Below are 25,568 nucleotides of genomic sequence, written 5' to 3' on the forward strand. Positions count from 1 at the left end.
TTACTGGACAGCACACATAAGAACATTTTGATCAGTTCAGAAAGTTCTACTGGACAAAGCTGCAGTGCTAATTCAACATTCATGAAGTATTCTCTGCATAATAGGCACGGCGCTAGGTGCAGGAATAGAGCAAGAGGAGGGAGACAGGGCTTCTCTCTTGCCTCAAAGAACAGATTCTCTGTCTAGCAGAAGAAACAGATAGAAATATCTACAAGGACCAGAGTAGAGGAAATAACCTTTGCTCCTGCCCAGTCGCCTAGGATTCCAATCCTTTCGCCTGGCTTTTCTGTAGATCTGGCCTTCTTCATCTGGAGTTATGATGGTTCAGCAGGAAATGCTGTGACTCGCCGCTACCTAGAAATCTCTGGACTCAGAACCAGAGATGCTTAGTTAGGCCCAAACAGGATTTAGGCCCCATCTCTCTGGACTTGGTGCTTTACACTGTGGCTAACTCTTGCCGGAAAAAAGCAGTCCTGCCCTCTGGCTATCCTCCCCTGGTCCCTCCTAGGAGGCAGCTCTGCCTCAACTGTCACTTGGTCTGGAGCCTCCAGCATGTGATGCCTACGGTGCCCGAGTGCCTGAGAACAAGTCTCAGGTACCAATGGCACCAGAAGGGGGAGGAACGGTGCGTCCTAAGCAGAGAGAAGATGAAAGACAGAAGCTAACAGTTAACAGAAAGATGTGTGTCAAGCAAGAGGGTCATCAAAACTCAAGCACACGCCACATCCGAGGGGCAGCAGCAAGAGAAGAGAATGGATCAAAACCCGACCACGAAGAGCCTTAATGCCACCAACTAAGCAGCGTGGCCTGGACTGGCCTTTAAGTGGTGGCCAGCCACTAAGTAGAACGGTCAAATGAGGAGATCTGTGTTTTCAAAAGCAAACCTGGGGAAAGGGTGAAAGGTAGATAATAGTGGAGAAAGCAGACCAGTATCTGGATGAAGACCTGGCTGAAGGTAGTGGAGATAAGAGGAAATTGACCCGAGAGACATGAGAGAAAACTGATGGGCTCTAACTATTGACAGAATCTATCTGGCACAATGGAATCCAACAAATGTTTGCTGCAAAAAATTGTGAGGAAGGTAATAATCACTTAGTTCACGCAGAAGGAAAGAAAACAGAAACCGTGAGAAACACAAACATTTAAGGGGAGGGCTGGCGGAAGAAACAGCGAGCGAAACTGAAAAATAAGAAATCGAATGAGGCAGTATTCGCACAGCCTGGAACGTGATTCCTCAAATGTCTGGATGGCTTGTTCCCCATCTCCTTGAGATCCATATAAAAATGTCAGTATCTTGGTCAGCTCTTCCCTGAACACAATATTTAAAACCGACCAACACAAGCATGCTCTTAGCACTCTCAACCTCTTTCCTGCTTTATTTTTCTCTGTAGTACTTACGAACATCTACTATACATTTTAGTTATTTGTTCAACGTCTGTCTTCCCACTACTTAAATGTAAGCTCCCCTTGGGGGGGGGGGGGGCGACTTTGTTTCATTTACCACCGTATACCAGAGACTAAAAAATGCCTGGCATGTAGCATATGCTCAACAAATAGTTGATTAACTGAATGAATAATGCAAAGAAATAAAAAGGGCAGGGTTATTGTATTAGACTAATAAGTACAGACACAAAATGATGTCTACCATGGAAATTTTATAATCGTTTTGAGTGCAAAAATCAAAAATCTGTATAACTGATGTCCTTTAGGTATAAAAGATTCAAAATGTTTTATTCAAATAGGTATTTAATATATATAAATATTCAAATATATGTAGTTAATTGTAACGTAACCTTTTTATTTAGTCACAAAAGGATGAGATTTTATAGCTTGAAAGTCACAATACTTGACAGCCATACTGAAAATTCACCACTTCAAGTATTTAAGTCCTATTAATACTTTCTCAACTTCCATTACAAATTTCTAATTTCTTTTCTCACATTTTGGCTATTATTAGGCAAAAAGCTTAAGTTACAATACCAGAATATTTGTATGATCACAGCAGTTAGTTTTAAACACACGGTGAAGGGGCGCCTGGGTGGCGCAGTCAGTTAAGCGTCCGACTTCAGCCAGGTCACGATCTCGCGGTCCGTGAGTTCGAGCCCCGCGTCAGGCTCTGGGCTGATGGCTCGGAGCCTGGAGCCTGTTTCCGATTCTGTGTCTCCCTCTCTCTCTGCCCCTCCCCCATTCATGCTCTGTCTCTCTCTGTCCCCAAAAAAATAAACGTTGAAAAAATAAATAAATAAAAAATAAACACACAGTGAAGAGGAAATGACGTAAGCGAGGTAAAGAATGGTCAAAAAATTGGAAAAGTAAAAACCAATCCAACAACACAAAAAAGCCCACCTAGCCAGTGGCTTCAGGAAAATGACCAGACATCTTAAATCTCACTTTCCTTAGCAATAAAATACAGCTAACGCTAGAATCTACCTACCTGACAGGCTTATTCTGAGAGTTTTTTTGGAGGATTAAACCTTTTGAGTAATAAGCTTGGTACAGTTCTATCACAGCCCTTTATTCCTTTCATCCACAACTATTTATGAAGAACTTACTATACAAAGGGCACCATACTAGGTACTAGCTATATATATCTATTCTCATAGACTCTATCTGTGGTCTACTGGGAAAGACAGACAAATGAATTACAAGGTGTGACAAGTTCTATGGAGGAAACTAATGAGTCCAGAGGCATATACCAAGAAGGCAAGGAAATTCAACTTTAGATAATGGTCAGGAAGTATCTTCTGAGGACAGAAAAAATAAGGCATTAGCCATATACAGAGGGCATAGAAGTATACTGCTAAGTGTTTTTGGCATAGGTACTGAAATGTGCGAAGATTCAAACTAGCTGTGGAAAAGAGCTTGTGACTTGTTTGAGGAACTGAGAAGAACCCAGTGTAACTGAAGCCTCACAAGTCAAATGACAAAAAATCAGAGGGATAGGCAGGAGCCAGATGATGACTCTGAAGGGCCTTGGGACTGTTATATTATTCTATGTGAATTTATTCTTTAATGGAAAGCTGCTTAAGTTTCCTGTTTTTCAGAGGCAAAGAGAATGCAATTTATGTCTTATAAACATCACTCAAACCATTTTTGGAAAATGTAGTATAGGGTGATGCGAATGGAAGGAGAAGAATTAGCTCCAAGACTAATGCAGGAGAGTCCAGGGGAGAAAGACGGTGCTTGCACTGGAGTGGTAGTATGGAGATAAAGAGCAGTTGACAGATTCCAGAAACATCTGGCAATGGACTGGATGGGGGGGTGGGGGGGGAAGCGAGGAATCAAAGATGACTCCTAACTTAAGCAACTGCTGGGCTGATGATGGCATGGGAAGTGACATAGTTAAGTATTTAATTAATTGTAGCTATTCTCAATTACTATTAGAATAAAAGAGAGAACTGGTGAGTGCATGGCCAAAATGGGAGTGTGGGGGTGGGGAGAGGAGTTTGGTCAAGGTATGAGGGAATAGCAATATCAAACAAAATTTCCCATTGAAAACAACGATAAAAGTGAGATAAAATTAAAAAAACAAAGAAACTCAGCTATTTGAAGGCATAGAGGGAGCAACCAAGACATCCAGGACATTGGGAGCCAAAAGCCCACAGAGAAGAGAAACACCTCGCGATCGCCACTCTTTCCCCTTTGGGTATCTGCCAACTACCAATACACGGCATAAAAGCCAAACACAAAGCACATCCTGGTGTTTGCATCAGTCTCACTGGACTGAGAAGACAAAACTGGAGTTCTGTACTACCGAGGTAAGCAGGAATTGAGGATCTCAGATAAAAAGGAATCTCAAAGAATGAGCCCAACATTTGGTTCCATTTTTGCCCTCCAGAAATGTGCTGAATCATAAACATGGACTGAAATGCAGGAAAAACCAGCAAAAAGATGTTGCCAAGAGACTAAAAGGCTAAGCAGGGCTTTCATCAGCAGGTGACCCTTGAACAACACGGGGATTTAGGAGTGCCAATCCCTCTGCAGTCACAAATCCACATATATCTTTTGACACCCCCAAAACTTAACAGCCGACTGTTCACCAGAAGCCTTACCAATAAGATAAACAGTCAGTTATTGCACATATTTATTTTGTAAGTTATTGGTATTTTATATATATATATATATTCTTATAATCAAGTATGCTAGAGACAAGAAAATGTTATTAAGAAAATCACAAAGAAAATACATTGACAGTATTGTAAAAAAAAATCCACATATATGTGGACCTGTGCAGCTCAAACCTGTGTTGTTCAAGGGTTAATTGTACTTACAATTGCCAAGGCTTACCAAAAAGAAACATCTTGGTAAATACTCCAAACTTTCAAGTGAGAGCACAGAAGGGCTACAAACTAGGAGTGAATTTCCTGACAGCCCAGAATTCAGCCTCATGTCATATCAATCACTGATGAATTAAAGTGACCAATGTTTTTCTAACTGCCTGCCAGAGAATATTAAAACCTACCTGTAAAAAGATAACATCATTCAAACCCTCTATAATTTTTCCTCATAATGTTAATAAAACATTACCAAGTATCCTAGGAAAAAGGATCAAATGATCAAAAACCAGACAACAGAAACAGGTTCACAGGTAATCTAGGTATTAGAGTCATCGGACAGGAATCGTACACCAATGATGAATGTGCTCAAGAAAATTTATGTACGCACTGTGAGAACTTGTAAATTTTAGGCCTGAACATACTGAAACTGAGAGTTTAATAATTGGGTATAAGTGAACAGTGCACAGAGAAGACACGGTAAGTGAACTTGAAATCAGTAAAAAAATATCCAAAATGATAGAGTAGGGTAGGGGGTGAGTGGTCAGAAACTATGAAATGACCTAACATACATGCAACCGTAGTCACAGAAGGAGAGAACTGAACAGAAACAATATTTAAAGAATACCAGCTAAGAAAATCCCCAAAGTGACAAAAATAACAAGCCACAGAGTCGAGATGCTCCACAAGCTCTACACAGAATAATTACAATAAAAGTCACATATAAGCACACAATAGTAAAATTGCTGGAAACCAAAGACAAAGATAAAATCTTAAACACTGTCAAAGAAAAACACACTGACTTCAAAGAAGCAACAGTAAAACCAAAAGCTGACTTAACAGAAACAGTGGGAGCCAGAAATTACAAAATAAGTTGAAAGTGCAGAAAGAAAAGACCCTTTAAAAATGAAGGCAAAACAAATGCACTTTTAAGGCATCTGAAGGCAGAGAATTTATTACCAGAAGACCTGCACTGAAAGTAATACTACAGGGAACTCCTTATAACAAAGGAAAATGACCCAGAGGTCAATGCAGCAAAACAGTAAGAAATGAAGGCTTCCAAAAAGGGTAAATGTGATGATAAGGTGATGAGTAACGGCTATTTTAATAAAAACAGCAACACTATTATTACTAATTACTACTACCATTACTATTATCTCAACAGCAACAATAATGTCATCTTTGGGGGTTTACAATAAAGCAAAGCATGGAATACAGAAATGGGATTCAAATATTGTAAGGCCTTTCCATTTTCCTGGAAGCAGTAAGGAAATAACTTATGATAGACTCAAATAAGTCAAAGATGTATATTGTAATCTTAAGGTTGCCAGTAAGGAGATAATAAAAGAATTTATAACAAAAAAGCTAAGAGGGGAAACATGGGGGGGAAAAATGTTTAATCAAAAAGAAAGCAAGAAATGAGGAAAGATGTTATAAAAGATAGTACAAGTAGAAAACAAATAAAAATGGTCAATTTAAACCCCCAAATTGTGCTAAAGCAGTTACATTAAATGTGAAACAACACAGATTATCGAGTTTAAGAAAAAAAAACCAACAACAACTATATGGTATGTGAAGAGATTCATCTTATCTCTAAGGACAAAGAAGCGTTTTTTTGTTTTTTTGAAAAGTCTTCTTTTTTAAAAAAAAAATTTTTTTTTAATGTTTATTTTTGACAGAGAGAGAGAGAGAGAGAGAGAGAGAGAGAGACAGAGCATGAGTGGGGGAGGGGCAGAAAGAGAGAGGCAGACACAGAATCCGAAGCAGGCTCCAGGCTCTGAGCTGTCATCACAGAGCCCGACGCGGGGCTCGAACTCACAAACCATGAGATCATGACCTGGGCCAAAGTCGGACGCTCAACTGACTGAGCCATACAGGCGCCCCCAAAGAAGCGTTTTGTTTTTTTTTTTTTTTTTAATTTTTTTTCAACGTTTATTTATTTTTGGGACAGAGAGAGACAGAGCATGAACGGGGGAGGGGCAGAGAGAGAGGGAGACACAGAATCGGAAACAGGCTCCAGGCTCTGAGCCATCAGCCCAGAGCCCGACGCGGGGCTCGAACTCACGGACCGCGAGATCGTGACCTGGCTGAAGTCGGACGCTTAACCGACTGCGCCACCCAGGCGCCCCAAGAAGCGTTTTAAAAAAAGATGGAAACAGAAACCAAAAGTATACTACATCCAATACATACATACATACATAAGCAAGCAAGCTTTAAGGCGAAGATTATTACTAGAGATAATGACAATAAACGGATCAATCCAGGGGTGCCCAGGTGGCTCAGTTAAGCGTCCAACTCTTGATTTCCACTCAGGTCATGATCTCACAGCTGTTGAAATAACCCACGGATCAAATAAGAAACCACAATGGATATTTTAAAATATTTGGATTGGGGCGCCTGGGTGGCGCAGTCGGTTAGGCATCCGACTTCAGCCAGGTCACGATCTCGCGGTCCGGGAGTTCGAGCCCCGCGTCGGGCTCTGGGCTGATGGCTCGGAGCCTGGAGCCTGTTTCCAATTCTGTGTCTCCCTCTCTCTCTGCCCCTCCCCCGTTCATGCTCTGTCTCTCTCTGTCCCAAAAATAAATAAACGCTGGAAAAAAAAAAAAAAAATTAAAAAAAAAAAAAAAAAATTTGGATTGAGTGATAAATAAAAACCTATCAGACTTGTGAGACCCAGCTAAAGTTGCTTTTATAGGGAAATTCCATGACTTAAATACATACATTAAAAAAAGAAGACTGGGGCGCCTGGGTGGCTCAGTTGGTTAAGCGTCCGACTTCAACTCAGGTCATGATCTTGCGGTCCGTGAGTTCAAGACCCGCGTCGGGCTCTGGGCTGCTGGCTCGGAGCCTGGAGCCTGCTTCCGATTCTGTGTCTCCCTCTCTCTGACCCTCCCCCGTTCATGCTCTGTCTCTGTCTCAAAAATAAATAAACGTTAAAAAAAAAAATTAAAAAAAGAAGACTGACAGTTAATGATTTGAGTATCCATCTCAAGAAACTGGAAAAAGAACAGCAAATTAAATTTTTTTAAAAAGCTAGAAGGAGGGGCGCCTGGGTGGCTCAGTCGGTATAAGCGTCCGACTTCGGCTCAGGTCACTATCTCGCGGTCCGTGAGTTCGAGCCCTGCGTCAGGCTCTGGGCTGATGGCTCAGAGCCTGGAGCCTGCTTCCAATTCTGTGTCTCCCTTTCTCTCTGCCCCTCCCCCGTTCATGCTCTGTCTCTCTCTGTCCCAAAAATAAATAAACGTTAAAAAAAAAATTTTTTTTTAATAAATAAATAAAAATAAAAAGCTAGAAGGAAAGAAATAAAGGTAAAAGCAGGAACCAATTAGAAAATAATGTTTTAAATCTGAAAATTGGCTCTTCAAAAACTGATGGAGATAAAGAGGAAGCACAAATCACCAGTAAGCAGATTTAAAACGCAGGTATCATTACAGATATTATGAACATCAAATAAATAGACAGATAGATAAAAAAGATAGCATGTAAAATTGTAAGCCAAATTGGAAAATTTTGATAAAATGGACAAATCCCTTGAAAAGCAAAACTTGTCAAAATTGACAAAGTAACAGAAAATGTGAATAGTCCTTCATGTATGTATGTAAGAAAGAGTCAACAATCCCCATAAGAAAACTCCAGATGGCTTCACCAGTGAATTCTTCCAAACATTTATAGATGAAATAAAATCAATCCTCACAAACTCTACCAAAGAATAAAAAAACATTTCCCAGCTCATTTTATGAAGTCATCATAAGCTTGACAACTAAACCTTTACTAGTCAACCTCTTTCATGAACAAAAATGCAAACATTGTAAATGAAATATAATCTAGCATACGAACAGGGTAACGCATAAACAAAAGTTAAAGTTATTGAGTATTCCAAGGATGCTTTAAACTTATAAATATGTATCCCTCTTCCCCCCCCCCCCCCAAATTTTAACACATATCTAACACACAGCAACTACATTCCTAAGAGTTTTATCCTAAGAAAATAACCAGGGGCGCGTAGGTGGCTCAGTCCATTAAGTGTCGACTTCAGCTCAGGTCATGATCTCACAGCTCGTGGGTTCGAGCCCTAACAGCTCGGAGTCTGGAGCCTGCTTCAGATTCTGTGTCTCCCTCTCTCTCTGCCTCTCCCCCACTTGTGCTCGTGCTCTCTCTCTTTCTCAAAAACAAACATTTTTAAAAACTAAATAAAATAATCAGACGAGGTACAGAGATATGTTTTAAAATATGCATTAGATCATTGTTTATAATAGCTTTTAAATGCCCATAGGTATGAAATTAGCTAAACAATTTATGTACATCAGAATCAGTTCAAAATTATAATATGGTTCTACACTTATTTGTATGGATAGCTCTTTATGACATATGACTAAGTGAAAAAAGCAGCATACAAAAGCAGGAATATTTCTAAGGCAAAAACACTAATTTTATATGAAAGTAAGGAAAATTGAACATGTATCATGAGAACATTTTCTCTAAACATAATGAATTACCATCTTAATTTCAGTTCATAAACAAAAGATTTAACGCCTCAGACAATTTTCATCAGCAGGAAGAACATTTTCTTCTCAGAATCTAGTCATAGAAAATTGCCCACATATATATTTTATATAGACCACAAAAATGCTACCGGATTTGAACCAATCAATAGAAAGCCTGCAATACAAAAGTATCTACAGTACAAAGACAAAACCAAAATACTCTGAAAGCACTGAATCCATTAAAAATCTGCGTTAGATACATAAAGCAATAATAGTTTCTACATTCAAAGTGGTGAGTTTATAGGAAAAAACTCTACTGTATAATATATATATTCTCAAAGCTCCAACAAGTTTAAAGAAAACTCCCTGGGGCGCCTGGGTGGCGCAGTCGGTTAAGCGTCCGACTTCAGCCAGGTCACGATCTCGCGGTCCGTGAGTTCGAGCCCCGCGTCAGGCTCTGGGCTGATGGCTCAGAACCTGGAGCCTGTTTCCGATTCTGTGTCTCCCTCTCTCTCTGACCCTCCCCTGTTCATGCTCTGTCTCTCTCTGTCCCAAAAATAAATAAACGTTGAAAAAAAAAATTTAAAAAAAGAAAACTCCCTTTAATTCTAGCAATTAATAAAAGAATCCACGCTCATTACAATCATTCCAACCCAGAGGTTATACGGTATTTTGCCAAGATCTATAAAACAGGTGTCAGCTCTACCTTACCACGCTATCTCAGACCAACCAGCAGTGAACGCCAGCAGTGAGGTGTTGGTAAGGCATCTAAGGTATTCTGCTTTGGAGAATGTGCTTGAGGGATTTAGCAGGTACAGGAGGGGGAAAGGGCTTAGCTCGCTTATCACTGTTACCATCAGACCCAAATTCCTATCCCGGCTCTACTTTTTACCGGCTCTATGACCTCCTTACCCTCTCTAAACCTCGACTGTGAGAAAGTAAAAAGCAGCTCTGCTGATAATCACCCTGTGATGTCTGGACAAGACACAGCAAGGCCAAGAGAAGACCAATAGGCAACAAAACTTCTCCCACGGCCACACCAGAGTTCCAAAATGACTAACATCTGCCCCAGCCCCTTTATTTCTCCTGCCTCCTAAACAAAGACAGCTGAGAGATCACTGAGAGATTACTAACCCACCTGCACTTCGTGGCTGAGGGTATACAATCCAGAGCTAGTCTGTACTTCCCCCGGCTCCTCATTAGAATCATGCAGCACGACCCAAACCCTACCCCAAACCTCTCCCATTTCCTGTCACTGAGGCTTGGCATGGTTCCTCCGGCAGGCGCCCTTCCTGGCTGCAGCATGTCATTAACCTAATTTGTTTCACTCCATCCAGATGCATTCCTGGTGGTCTTACCCTGGTAGGCAGTAGCAGCTTCTTTACCTATAAACCAACTCTATTTACCCAGGGTCACCTAAAGGAAACGTTATCATGTAAAATGATATATAAAATGCCAAGCAGCTGCCTGGTGTAGCAAGCACACAGCAAAGACCACCTACTCCTTGCTCTCAGCTCAAAATAAAGCTGTACGTGTAATTTTATTGTTTTAATCATGTACCTTTCACTGTCAAGAATCTACATCTCTGCAAAACACAGTTAAGATCAGAAAATGAGCCCCTCAAGTGAACAGAACTCTAAGCAACCAGAATAGACGTGATCAAGTCCATGAAATAAAGATCATGCACTTTGCTATACCGGCAACTCCTGAAAATCCTACTTGGACACCATTTGATATTTTTAACATACTTTAATAAACTTTGAAAATCTGTCTTCCACATCCATAGCAAATAAGAATCAGCAACTGTAAATGGTCAGAGAGAGACAGAGGTAAGCATACTGACCAAAGAAAAATATAACTGCTCAACAAGGCAGGGGACAAAAAAACTATAAATATCAAACACAGTAACTCAAAATGCTCAGAAATCTGCAGTCATCTTATGCAATGGTTCTAAATTCTTTTGACTGAACATCCCAGCTCTAAAATGCTTGCGCATATACCCCCAATATATGTATCTTCATTTACAAATCATATTTTATGTGCATTATGAAACAAACACCAAAACAAATTAAAAGATTAAAATATTGTTTTCAATTTTAACTATTAACCATGTTAAATATTAATTTGTTTTAATCTTGCAATCACTAAAAATGCTATTACTATTAACATTTTAAGTGACAGCACTGTTAACATGCCTTTTTAAAAGTCTTGCTTTCCTGGGGCCTGGGTGGCTCAGTCAGTTAAGCGTCTGGCTTTGGCTCAGATCCCCGCATCGCATCGGGCTCAGTGCTGACAGTCTGGAGCCTACTTTGCATTCTGTGTCTCCCTCTCTCTCTGCCCCTCCCCCACTCACACTCTGTCTCTCTCTGTCTCAAAAATAAATAAGCATTAAAAAAAATTTTTTTTGAAATCTTGCTTTCTCAATTTGTAAAGTTCAATGTATTTTGACGATTTAAGAACTGTTATAAGTCAGGGGCGCCTTGGTTAAGAGTCTGGCTCTTGATTTCGGCTCAGATCATGATCTCAGGGCTCATGGGATCAGGCCCTGCATTGGGCTCGGCACTGACAGCATGGAGCTTGCTTGGGATTCTGCCTCCCTCTCTCTCTGCCCGTTCCCCACTTGCTCTCCATATCTCTATGAAAATAAATAAAAACAAACTTTAAAAAAAGCACTGCTATAAATCCTAACTGAAAAACTTAGTTCACAAAGATGCATAGATCTTTATGGAAAAATAGGTCACTTACTGGTTTACTAAACTGTATCACTTTTCTATCACCAAATATGCACAAGTTGGTTGTTGCTGTTGTTTTAATTTTACAGAGAAAGAGAGCATGTGCGCAGCAAGTGAGGTGTTGGGGGGGGGGGGCGCAGGATGACCGAGGGAGAGAGAAAATCCCAAGCAGGCCCCACGTGCAGAGCCCCACACAGGGCTTGATCCCAGGACCCTGGGGTCATGACCTGAACCGAAATCAAGAGCTGAACACTCAGCTGACTGAGCCACCCAGGCACCCCCGCACAAGTTTTTATTAAAAGTCAGTTACTGCGGGCACCTGGGTGGCTTACTGGGTTAAGCATCCAGGTTCTGGTTTTGGTTCAGGTCATGATGTCACTAAGGGGCACTAAGGAATCCACTCCTGAAATCATTGTTGCACTATATGCTAACTAATTTGGATGTAAATTTTAAAAAATAAAAAGTTAAAATTAAAACAAACAAAAAAAAAGGTCACGATGTCACTATTCGTGAGTCTGAGCTTGACATCAGGATCTGTGCTGACAGCGTGGAGTCTGCTTGAGATTCTCTCTGTCCCTCTCTCTGCCCCTCCCCTGCTCACTTTCTCTCTCAAAACAAACTCAAAAAAGTAAAAAAGAAAAAGAAAAACTTAAAGTCAGTTACCAGATGTCAATGTTATGAACATTTTCTTTTTCCTGACGTCAGATATTTTTGCAAGCTGAGTAAAATGTGTTGCTTTTTAGGTTCTAACAAACGGGTCCAAAGTCCACCGAAATTCTCTGTAAGATTTTTCAACAGACTGGAAATGTCTAAACATGTTTTCAAAATGCTCTCTCCATAACATTAGTTTCTTGTGAAAAGCAGATACTTTCTCACTTAATGATTAAAATGTCAATTTTGCCTTGTAGAGACAACTTACTGTTTGTTTTCTCAAAAATATCTGCTAGGTAGCATAATACTGATAGCTTCTTATCACCGTGGAAAAAATCAGCATCTATAATAAAATGTGTAATTCAGGTTTAAGTTCTACAACTCCTTTTTTTTTTTTTTTTTTTTTTTTTTTGCAACCCTTTTAAATACTTGGGACAGTGAGCCTCTGCTCCCCATCTCAATTCAAAGTCATAGTCTTTTAAAAGGCATTTTTTAAAGTAACTATGTAATATACCACAGAAACACCACAAAACTTCTGAGAAAACTCATGCTGTTGGCTTCTACATTACACAACTCCCCTAAGTTCCCGCAGCAAACCACACTCATTGTAACCATCTGAATGTGGGCCTAGAAAAGCCTCAGAGACAATCCATAGATTAATACAAAACCTCAATGCCTCCCCCTTTTTGGAGCATAAAATTAACCAATACAAATTCTAATATTATTATTCTCACATCTCAACTGACTTGCCTCATGTCACTTTGTAAATTACTGACACAGCGAAGGGGCATAAAGCTTCACAATCTATATTAGGTGTTCAGGGTGTGAAATTGTAGCTTATAGAATAATGATACGTTACACAGAGAAGTACTCAACAAGGAACGGTCATTGAACCCAATCGATATTATTCAAATGATGACTCTAGATCACCAAAAATAAGTTAAATTATGTGTAGTGTATTATGCTTAAGTAAACAGGACAGTAATCCAACTCGTTAGATTGAACTATTTCCAAAAGAGCCTTCATGTACTCAGAAAATTTACTGATTTAGAATGACTTATTCCCCAGTGTTTCCAGTTACCATATATTCTGCAATCACTTTCAATTTCTTCTCCCAGAATGAGTGGAATTCTTAAAGAATATATTTAAGAAGCATACATTTCGCTCTCCTAAAATACTTTCACTGTTCCTTATTATGAAAACTAGAGCCATTATTAGGCAACCGCGAATTTAAAATAATTTCAAGCCTTAATATTAAAAATACAGTTTTCAGGGGCGCCTGGGTGGCGCAGTCGGTTAAGCGTCCGACTTCAGCCAGGTCACGATCTCGCGGTCCGTGAGTTCGAGCCCCGCGTCGGGCTCTGGGCTGATGGCTCAGAGCCTGGAGCCTGTTTCTGATTCTGTGTCTCCCTCTCTCTCTGCCCCTCCCCCGTTCATGCTCTGTCTCTCTCTGTCCCAAAAATAAATAAACGTTGAAAAAAAAAAAAAAAAAAAATTAAAAAAAAATACAGTTTTCATATTCAGAGTAGTAAGAGAAGACGACATCCTACACTTCATATTTAACAGCATAATTAGCAGTGGTATGGAATATTTACTTTTTCTGTAAGTAACAAAGAAAATAACGCTCCATGAGTCAAGAAAATTCACTCATTTGTTCTTAAATATCTATTCTGTTTTAAAAATCGGAAATAAGACGTATCTATATAATTGTCATCGTAGAAGAAGACTCTCAAACGCACTGACAGAAGAGGATTCACACTTGAGGGCTAGAAATGAACTAAAAGCCATTTTCACGGGAGAGGAACGTGAGCCGGAGTAGGATTCAGAGCTAGAAAGGAAAAGGCATTCAAAGCGGAGGTAAGTTGTCTTTTGTTTTCTTAACAATAAGTGTCTCCTCCAGAACACCGAATGCAAGACATGTTTAAGGCAAACAACTTTAGAAGAACATTCCACTGGAGATACATTCTTCAAGCTGTTCCTCAGGTCACATACTTCTATATATAAACGTACTTATTTATCCACCCTTTAGCTTCATAAAACCTCTCCACTTATACTTGAAAGAAGACTTCCAGCAAGAGAAAGAAAAATGAAAAGGAGCTGTAGGTAAGGAGAACATGTGAGGTACTACATCCTCTTTTTTCGAAGTTAAAAATGTTCTGTTCCCTGGGCCTTTTCCTAGCATGACATCTTCCCCTGGTAGACTCTACGTCCGTCATTTTACTTCAACTTGGAAAAGTGATAGAAGTTCACTTTGAAAGGAAATTCATTTTGGTAATCTCCTGTCCACCAGAGGGCTCCCACATTTCTCCACAAATGGAAGAGATACGTTACAATAAAAATAGTCCTTAAGCACTGAAAAAACTCAAATTATCATGATCTTATTTAACCTCAGACTAAAAATTGTTTTATCTGTTACAATTTCTACATGAACAGCTTAAAAAGATAGAGCTTTTCTCCAAGAGTTTCATCACCGAAAAATGTTTCAAATACCAAAACTGCTTTGCTGTTATCCTCACAAGGCCAATTTCTTTCTTAAGTAGGGCTTTCAATTTTGTAGATATCATAAAATATAATTTTAGTCCAAAGCTCTAAATAGCAGCTCAAATGTTTTATATAATACTTTCATAAACACAGTAATTTATTTCTTGATAGCTTTCCCAGTCCAGAAAACAAAATCATCACCTTATCTACCCAGCCTTAGGCCTTACTATTAACAGAAAGAGTAAATATTCTCTTTCAGAAAACCATCCTACATTAACTCATTAACATAATCCATCCTACAATTATTAACAATGAATACTGCCCCATCATGAATTATGATTTGGGCTGGGAAAACAAACATAAAGGAAATGAATCATTTAAACACAACGCATTACAATGATATTCTGTTCAGATATTTTTAGACTTTTTTTCACAAGTAAGTTATTACACTAGAATGTTAGTAAATCTCTTAGTTCAAACCCAATCACTCTTAGCAAAAGAAAAACCAGTATTTTATGTAAATACACTTATTTATAGATCACATTTACAGAATGTTAATTGCTAAAGTACCAACTGTAAATTTTACAAATCCATTCACTAGGGGTGCCACTCCCCCTCCAAAAAAGATGGATTTGCTAAATTCGGATTATAAAAAAAGAGACTCCTTATGGTAAACACAAAAATTTATTGAATGTTTCGAAAGAAATTTGAAATGTGAGTTATATTTATAAAACAAAAAACGATGCTAAAAAACCTATTTTAAAGTCAGTCACAATCGTTGTCATATAAAGACTTTATCAAAAACATCAATTGATTTAGCAATTACTGTAGCTCAAGAATGAATTATCTTCAATGAAAACATGATAGAGGTTATAATTTCACTGCCCCACCTCATCTCCCAACTACGAATTTTCCTTTACAACAGACAAGCATCATTAACATGTAAAAGCGTAACATTTGTTTCTACACAGCACATACTAGCTGTCACCACTTAGAAAGTCGAAAATTTTACTGCACCTAGCAAAAGTGTATGTATTCATACGTATCCTGATCAGTTTGGAGTTTATGCTGCAAAAAAAAAGGTCAGACTGTGGAAAGCGGTGGGGGCAGGGTAGGATTCGAAGTGGTAAAACTGTTCCGAAAGTAAAAGCAAACTATCAGTTATTGATACGAAGAGTTTAACAAATACAAAACATTTTAATCAACAACCTCTAACCAATATTTGTCATGTTACGTTTCAAAAAGTTGAGAATTCTAGGCACGTATCTAATGAAGGCACTTTTTAAGCAAAAATGCAATGTTAAGGAAGTAACAGCAAATGAAGGTTTAAGAGGTTGTGACATAGGAGGAAAAAAGCCTCAAGACTTCCAACAAGTTGAGCAACTTCAAAACTAGACATGAAAAATACTCAGAACAATCTAATCTGAGGTGTAGATTAGGCACACTCTGAAACAGCATCATCAGGGCATTATATGTTTATTACATAATACTGCTTTGCCCTTGCATATCACCTTTAATCAAGGGATCTCAAAGCACCACCGAATCAAGGCCTTAAAATTCAGTCTAAAACAGAAATAGTTATATTTTATAACTGCACCTATTAATAAAACCTTGCCACTAGTTCCCGTCCCCCTGATCCGAGCATTAGCTTCCGAACCTTCTCTCTGACTTGGAAACCGTATTCCCCAAATCATTTCAATTTGTAACTGATGCTATGCACATTCCAGCTTGTCTTCAGCACTGGGCCTAAAGAAAGTAGTGGCACTGTTTTAATGACACAAATCTATTTCATCACAATTTCTGTGGCAGAATAAACAGTACTTAGAGTGGACATACCTTGCACTGATATAAAATGGAGGCTTTAGAGAACCAATCTTTGCTGGGGGCGATGAGCCCAAAAAACACTCAACTAACAGGGCAAATAGCACTTTCCAGCTCAGTCCAGAGACCTATCTAGGCAACTTCGAGAGTGGAGTGGAGGAAACCATATCCAGCTACCATTAAAGGGGCAGGCAGGACACCATTCTGGGGTGTGCACACCAGGAGGGAAAGGAAAACTAAAGGGACGATGCACGAGTTTTAAGACTCAGGGAAGAGAGTGTAAGTTGCTGTGTGGCCACACAAGAGACACAACATTGTGGTTCCTATACATTAAAATAGCATGTTAAATGGCAAATCAAACGTAAGCAAAATGGCTTTAAACCAAGGTCAAAGATGCCATTTACAGCCATTTAGGTGGGTGGTTTTTGGGTTTTTTTTTTTTGAGTCTGTAAATGAGGTTCAATCCCATAGAAACATCTGACATTTTAAAATTTAACCAGCAAAGTTCAATTTTGTTTTTTCACTGGAACACACGAACACTCAAATGTTAATGTTATGTTAACTTCAATTCTTTCATAAACAAGATCATTCATCTTCCTGTTAATTGCATTATGTTCGTCCCTAAGACTGCGAAGTGTAATTTCAATTCGCACAAACCCACCCCCTCCCAGCGCTGTAAGCCTGCACGGTTACTGTTAGCCAACGCACTCACAGTATTAACAAACACGAACCTTTAGAAACACAAAGAAAAGCATCAATAAGCAAGAGTACTTTTTGTTTCAAGTTCTCAAAATTCAAGGATCAAGGCTCAATAATTTGTTTTATTCGCTTTGAAAAGTCCAACGATGTAATACGAGTAAGTATTTGCTACTGAAAGTCCTGAAAATCCGTAAGAAGCACCAATATGCGGTCAGTCTAGACCTGTAAAAATTCCAAAACATCTTAACATTTCTGTTGCCGTACTTGTTCACCCAGACATACTGAAAAGCTCCCAGCGAATTCTAGTAGACTTTTTCTTGCAGACCTACACGTCCCTGCGCTTGAAAACATCAAGTTTGTATCTACTGCATTAATGGTCCCGTCAGCGTCATAGAACAAGATTCCCGTTTTCCTGTCTACCTCTGTATCCAGTAAGGACACCCGTCCTCAGCTCTGCCCACTGTCACTGACGTTTTCAGAAGCTCTAAGATCAAGTGTTCAAAGGCTTCTAACAGACAGGGGGGAGATTTTCTCCACTTCAAGCTACATTGCCACATTTCCCCTACTTCTCCATCGTCTTAAATGATTCAGAAAACACAACCAAATGAGAAAAGCCATATTAAAAGCGGTACTTCCTAAGACGGGGACACCAGAACCTCCAACTTCTCCAAATCTCCCAGCACCGTGGCGTTTCAACAGTCCCCCGCAGACCTTCACCCCACGCCTGCATCCTTTCTGATTAAAGAAGATTGGAAACCACAATGAAATCAGTGTCGTAACTTACACTTCACTTACCATATCCGCCGGGACATTACTGGACATCTTGCCGTTTGATATACACCCAGATGTTTACCGGGGGGGAAAAAAATTACAACAAACAAAAAAGAGCAGAAGTCTTCAAGCTACAGAAATCAACCTTAACGATCTCGATCGGTTCGTGATGTGCTTTCCAAAAAATAAGTTATTTCGGAGTCACAGTGCCGGCCTGGCCGAGGTTCCGAGCGAAGAGGAACAATCCCCAGGAACTGGGTGGCCGGAGCCGGAGGGAACTCCCGGGCGGACAGCAGCAGCCCCCGTCGTCGTCGTCGTCGTCGTCGTCGTCGTCGTCAGCAGCAGCAGCTCCAGGACCGGCCGCGCCAGGTAGACCGAGCCGAGTGACACACGGACATGGAGCGGGGTGGGAGGGGGTTAAATCCGCCTTCCTCCTTTCCCAGCCCGGCAGTGATTCACACTTGCTCCCGAGTCAAGTCCTCATTAAGCAGGAGGAAAATGCCCCGGCGTGGATGTACATAGATAACTATGTGGCTACACATGGACGCGTGAGCAGTGAGTGGCGGCCGCGCAGGAACCGGCGCCGGCGGTCGGCTCGGGGAAACGGCTCAACTCGCGCTGCCGGGGCTGAGAGCCGGGCCGCGGAAACCCGCGCTCAAGGGCATTTAACTAGTTGGGGGCCGAAGCGAAAGCCCGGGGCGGCGAGCGGGGGGAGGGAGGTGGGGGCGCGGGGAGCTCGGGCCGGGCGGGAGACCCCACGGCCCCTCGGGGCTCAGGCCGCGGGCGCCTCCGGGCAGCGGCGGGTCTCGGGGCGCATCGTCTCCGGCTTCTCGGCGCTCCTCTCCTGCCTCCGCCACCCCCCCCGTCGCCGCCTTCCCCTCCCCTCCGACGCCGACTTCGGCTGGTCCCCGGAAGAGGCCGGGTCCTCCCTCTCCTCAGCCCGGGAATGGTTTCCTCTCGGAGCTTTGTCTCTCCTCCTCCACCTCCTCCACTTTTCAGTCTCAAACGCCGCAGCCGCCTCCTGTCATCGCCTCTCAAGCCAACATGGCGGCGGCGGCGGCAGCCGCCTGAGCGCAAGTCGGGGACACGGGGAGAGCACGGCCCCTCCTCGCAGCCGCCGCCACCGCCCCCGCCTTCCTTTCTTCCCCGCCCCCCCCCCCCCCCACCGCTCCGCGGACACCCAGTGCGTCACTACGGAGACCACCCTCGAGCATCATGGGAAGTGTAGTCTACGCCGGGGGGGGGGGGGGGGGCGGCCTAAGGCGGCCTCTCGGGACTCCGAAGCCACGCCCCTCCTAGCAACAGTTGCTAGGAAAGGAAAGCTCGCTTTAGCTCAGCTGCCCTCTAGGAGTTAGGTGATACCTGCTACCAGGAGTGCTGTGAGCGTGCGAATTATTTGGAGAAAATAATTCTGCACAGAGAAATCCCCTCAAGCACAATATACGCACAGACTAAAAATACGGTTTACCTCCAAGAAGAATCATTCATTTTAATGACAGCGCGCTCTCCACATCCTGCAATCTCAAAAGCATTTTGTATAGTGATTGCATCTAGGTCTTTTCAGCATTGCATTTGGAAGATCAGAAGCAATCATTGATTTCCAATAAGGTCGTAGAAGTTCAACAGGAACAAGGATCTCATTAAGCGGGGAGAATGTTTGAACATGTGTTTCTTGAAGACCTAGGGCCATAAAGCTACAATTCAGTTAATTGAAATTACCAAAACCTGTATGAGGTACAATAGTATATCACGCCAAATGTATATCAATAGGAAATAGCTGCTACAAACTACATGGGGATTCACCAGTTTACCAAGCCAGCCCCCAAATTTTATTTAACTCAAATGTAATAAAAAACCTACACACCCACAGTGATTAGCAAATAGCACAAAATCATACCATTAGGGAGAAACTTAGAGGAGGACTATGGCTACTCCAGATTTAGGAACAAAATTCAGAAACCACCAACGTCTATCTGAATTCCTGTCCAGATCTCTCAGTACTTTGGCAGAGTATCTTAGCAAGGGCAGTCTCAGTAAGACACTTATAAAAGAATGTCAACAGATTTAGAGTCTGAAAGTCACCTCTCCAACCTACAGCGATGTGACCTCATCTGTAAAACAGTCTTGCCTACCATCCAGTTGTGCGGATGAGTTAATGCATGGGAAATAAATCACTTTGTAAATAATAAGGCGTCATTTGATGTGAAATGTTACTACTCATTCATTCAGCAAACACACGATCCAGGCTCTCTGCTAGGCACCAGGAGTTTAAAAATGAATAATCTAGGCACTGTCCTCAGGGAACTCATTGTTGAGAAGCCTATGTCATTCCCCACAGCAATCTCCGCAGTCAGGTTTGTCTCATTAGGATGGAAACTCACAGGACGCTGGGAGTATTTGCCTCCTGTGTAGCCCGGCTGGAGAAATTCCAAGCACTCCTAGGGACCCACATCAGCCTGTGGTGAGTTAGGGTGGTAACCAGGAGGGAGGGTGGCTCCCATCCACAGAGAAACTGAAGGACGGATGAAAAAAGAGGCCCAAATCTCACCACAATTAGGCTTCAGGCCTTGGTCTAGAAATTCCTGATTCTCTAGCCATGTGATTTTCCGGGGCCTCTGGTTGTTGGTTGCTCCTTCTTCATGGTTAGCCACCACAGAGCTGTTCCCACCAGGCCTCCCGGAATGAGAGCCATTGAAAATGCTTCAATTGACCAATGAGTTCAGAAGGAGTATGAAACACATTTCGAACTAACTCACAAAGTTAGTTATCCACCACTCCCCTAACTCCAACCTTTATCCAATGACCCCCCCTGGCCCAGGCTGTGCTAGGCCTGAACGCAAGTGGAGGTAGAAAGGCAGGAGGCAGAGAAGGACCTACAGAAACCCTGGCTCACACTTCCTCTGCGGCTTTCTAGTAGCCATATGGCAACGGACGTAGTGACCGCCACTGCCAGCCCAAGACCCTGGCATTTCTGACACATGATGTTGCTGCTCATTGCCGGGTACCTCTACCACTGCTAAAAAAGGCCACATCTTTCAAAAGGAAAACCACTGCGCCTAGCTGCGTTTCGGATCGCTCTTCTAAGAGAGGCGGAGACATCATTCTCAGTAAAGCTCGTTATAACTCTTTCCTAACAGAATCCAAGGCATAAGGGAGCATTAATGAACAGTTTCAAATTCTCCCACTTTTCTCCTCTTACTCTCGGCTTCCTAACTCAGGCAGACGAGAAGGGAGGCTGAAGAAAGAGCCCGGTCGTCCGCGACCGGGAACAGTGATACCTCCTGAGACTATTCATCTACTGTAAGCATCAGTTTGAAAGAACGCGAGAGACAGCATTTTTGTACCAGCAAAAATAACTTCCCAGGAAATGAAACGGCCTGACGCTGTCATGAATTAGCTATGAGACCTTTGCCAAGACGCTTTGCCTACCTGACCCTCGATTTCTTCATCTGAGGACGTAGGACTAAATCTCTAAGGTCCCTTCTCTAAGAGTCTATGAGTGTTGAGTAACACCTGTGGCCTGTTAAAGATATCTTCCCCAAATGTTTGCTCGGGGGTACGAGGAGGGGCTTTTAGGAGAGGAGGGAAAGTTTTAAAATGAGATTATTGCAATGGTTGCACAACTCTATATGTACTAAAAACCATTAAATTGTACACTTTAAATGGGTGAATTTATTATTTTTGTAATTATGCTAAAATACATGTAATATAAAATTGACCATCTTCACCGTCTTCAGGGGCACAATTCAGCGGCTCCAAACCCATCGAACAAGCCCCCATTTCCTCCTCCCTCCAGCCCCTAGCAACCACCATTCTACTTTGTGTCTCTATTACTGTGACTACTCTTGGTACCTTATGTAAGCAGAATCGGAGAGTAATTGTCCTTTTGTGACTGGCTTATTTGACTTAACAGAATGTCTTCAAGTTTCATCCATGGTACAGCATGGGTCAGAACTCCCTTCCTTTTTAAAACTGAATAAATCTTCCGTGGTATATATACACCACATGTCGTTTATGCATTCATCCATTGATGGACATTTGAGTTGCTGCCACCTTTTGGCTATTGCAAAATGGGTGAATTTTATGATATGTAAATTGTATATCAATGCAATTGTTAAAAATATATCTTCCCCCATCTGCCATTAGGGATCTGAAATGATTCCCATCTTAGGATCTTTCCTTAAGGGCTTTCTCAAGGAAACTCATGAATTTTAACTAGACAGAAGTATTCCTTTCTATGAGACCAATAACCTTTAATCAAGTATTACTTTGGTTGATTATCTCATTATACCATTCGTTGTCAGTTATTAAAGCTCTGAGAGTAGGAAAATGCCACAAGAGGCAGAGAAAGGTCTCCAACAATGCCTGGGGGGTGGGGGAGGGAGGGGGCAAGGAGGCACAGACACCTTAGTACGGCCAGAAAATAAAAGAGCCCCAAAGACACCCTTTGCCACATCTGTCCAATTTTGCCCAAGGCTGGCCCGGTCCTCTTTAGCTCCCATGGAAGAATCATTTCAAAGGGTCACTTTGTAAGATTCTACATTTCTTTCTCTTGAGAAAGTCTATAGGAAGCCCCCTAATGCCAATATAAAGATTCCTAACATACAAGGGGTCTCAAGAAATGTTAATTCCCTGGCACAACCGGCCAAGGTCTTTTCTCTGAAAGTAGAGATAATTTGCTTACTGATTTAGTCATGGACTTGTCCCCTGTAGTCTTTACTCTTGCAGGAGCAGAATGAATGCATGAGTGCTTCTGGTTTGAGAATTGCGATCTGAAGGAGTTTGGGATAAGAAGAATGGAATTAAGTTGTATAAGTCATAGATGGGACACTGGGGCTGACTTAATTTTACTCCCAGGAGCCCCCATACACACACACACTGCAAACGTGGCCAGCCCTTTTCACCCTATACCTCCCTGACCAGAGATTCTCAACTTGGTCCTCATCAGAGTCACTAGGAGCCATTTAAAAAAAAATTTTTTTTAACGTTTATTTATTTTTGAGACAGAGAGAGACAGAGCATGAACGGGGGAGGGGCAGAGAGAGAGGGAGACACAGAATCCAAAGCAGGCTCCAGGCTCCGAGCTGTCGGCACAGAGCCCGACACGCTGGAACTCACGGACCATGAGATCATGACCTGAGCCGAAGTCAGACGCTCAACCGACTGAGCCACCCAGGCGCCCCACTAGGAGCCATTTAAAAAGACAGATAGATGCCTGAGCCATAGCCCAGAACAACTACATCAGATTTTCCGGGGGCAGGGCCTGGACCTGGTATTGTTCAAAGTTCCCCCTTGTAATTCTCACATGCAGCCACGGTTGAGAAACACTATGTAAGCTAAATACCTTCAAGTTCAATTCCCTCTTTTTCCCCCATCAAGGTTCCTTTATAGGACTGATAACCTGAAGGTACTGTGATTTGTCAAGGTGACCTTTGGCCACAGTCATAGTGGTTTAAGGAACAAGCTTTCACACTTGTCCCCCGCCCCCCACCCCATTGCACTCATTTAGCCACCAGGGCATTGACCTCACCTCTGATATAACCCAAGTCTCTCTATCTTAAGGCATTTCTCTCCTTTGCTCAGAGTCCAGGAAGAGGTAGAGACAGATAAAGTGAAAATGAAAATGCCGTGTGATGAGTTGATAAATGCCACCATAGGAATAAGCACACAGGAGATAAGGCAAATTTGGCATTGAGGTGTCTGGAGTCGAACCAGGCAAAAGCCAGTGGAGCAGGCAGAGTGGTCAGGAAGAGAACACACGAGTCAAGACCCAGACTAGAGGCTAAGGGGTGCAGGAAGGGGAGGTAACTGAAGTTCAGGTTCCTGCTTGGGAGTAGGGACAGGGGTGGGATAAGAAAATGGCAACAGAGAGAAACAGAGGCCAGTCCCCCAGGGCTCTACGGTTTAGACACTAAATCAGATTTTCCAGGGCAGTTTGGATTTACCGTGAGAGCAAATGGAGCCAACGGGAAGCATCATGATAAGATTTGTTTTCATAGAAAGATGGAAAAGGGGGCACCTGGGTGGCGCAGTCGGTTAAGCGTCCGACTTCAGCCAGGTCACGATCTCGCGGTCCGTGAGTTCGAGCCCCGCGTCGGGCTCTGGGCTGATGGCTCAGAGCCTGGAGCCTGTTTCCGATTCTGTGTCTCCCTCTCTCTCTGACCCTCCCCCGTTCATGCTGTGTCTCTCTCTGTCCCCAAAATAAATAAACGTTGAAAAAAAAAATTTTTTTTAAGAAAGATGGAAAAGGCCTCAAACTCTAATGACACCTCTTCTCTGTGTATTTTGGGTTAGTTGTCCTGTTGTGTGACCTCTTGGAGCCACATAATTTAAAACCTCTTAAGGGGTCTCGGGGATTGTCAAACTCCCCACTCTTCATTTCACAGATCAGGAAGCCACCTGATCATGAGGACTGACTCCGCAATACAATGCTTATTCCTCTACTGCCTGTCCTGCCAACAGAGTCCCGCAAAAACAGGGACTTTTAGTCATTCTACTACATGACATATATTCATCCCAAGATGTATTTTCTCTCTCCTTTTTTTTTTTTTTTGGTTCCACATATGTGAGGCTCACACAGCATTAGTGTTTCTTTTGACACTTTTTTTTTTTTAAGTTTATTTATGTATTTTGAGAGAGAGAGAGAGAATGAGTTGGGGAGGGGCAGAGAGGGAGGTGGGAAGAGAGAATGCAAAGTGGGCTCTGTGCTGACAGCAGAGAACCCGATGCGGGGCTCAAACACATGAGCTGTGAGATCATGACTTGAGATGAAGCGGATGCTTAACCAACTGAGCCACCCAGGTGCCCCTTGACACTTTTTTTTTTTCACTCCATTGTGGGTATTCTGGAAATAAGTCCTTTGCGAATATATTCCCCAGGCTGTAGCTTGTCTTCTCATTTTCTGAACAGTATCTTTTGGCAAGCATAGTTGTAGCAGTCTGATGAAGTCTTAGTTACAAATATTTTTCTTTAATGGTATTCCGTCTCCCTGCTTGCCATCAGGTCATGAAGATATTATCCTGTGTTTTCTACTTTGTTTTAGCTCTTCTATTTATATTATTATATACTTTTAGGGTTGTTCCACACCATTTGGTGAAATAACTTTTTTTTTTTTCCATGGAATTTATTTGACGTCTTGGTTCAAAATCAACTGACTGGGGCGCCTGGGTGGCTCAGTTGGTTAAGCATCCGACTTCAGTCAGGTCATGATCTCACGGTGTGTGAGTTCAAGCCCCGCGTCAGGCTCTGTGCTGACAGCTCAGAGCCTGGAGCCTGCTTTGGATTCTGTGTCTCGCTCTCTCTCTCTCTGCCCCTCCCCTGCTCACGCTCTGTCTCTCTCTGCCTCAAAAATAAATAAAACATTTAAAAAATTTTTATAAAAAAAAATAGATAAATAAATAGATAGATAAAATCAACTGACTGTATGAAAATAGGTCTATTCTTGGACTCGGCTGCCATAGTCTATCCCATTGATCTCTTCAAGTCTTGAAGTCAGGCAGCCTATGTCCGGTAGATCTGTTCTTCTCTTCCAAGATTGTTCTGGCATTCTAGATGCCTTGCATTTCCATATAAGTTTCAGAGTGAACTTGTCAATATCTATTTTTAAAAGACAGCCTGCTGGTGTTTGAGGTTCCATTGGTTCTGGAAGTCACTAT

General features: G+C 41.9%; 1 protein-coding gene across 1 annotated transcript in view; it reads right to left on the reverse strand.

Annotated features, from left to right (window-relative positions):
- UBL3 (ubiquitin like 3) overlaps positions 1-19,060 on the reverse strand; it is a 69,157-nt gene extending 50,097 nt beyond the window's left edge. The window contains exon 1 of the mRNA XM_045467551.1: positions 17,938-19,060. Within this exon, the coding sequence (XP_045323507.1) occupies positions 17,938-17,964 (27 nt within the window). The 5' untranslated portion in view covers positions 17,965-19,060. The remainder of the gene's footprint in view (positions 1-17,937) is intronic.
- Between the last annotated feature and the right edge of the window lie 6,508 nt (positions 19,061-25,568).

Source organism: Leopardus geoffroyi, chromosome A1 (assembly GCF_018350155.1).
Source record: "Leopardus geoffroyi isolate Oge1 chromosome A1, O.geoffroyi_Oge1_pat1.0, whole genome shotgun sequence".
Taxonomy (NCBI): Eukaryota; Metazoa; Chordata; class Mammalia; order Carnivora; family Felidae; genus Leopardus; species Leopardus geoffroyi.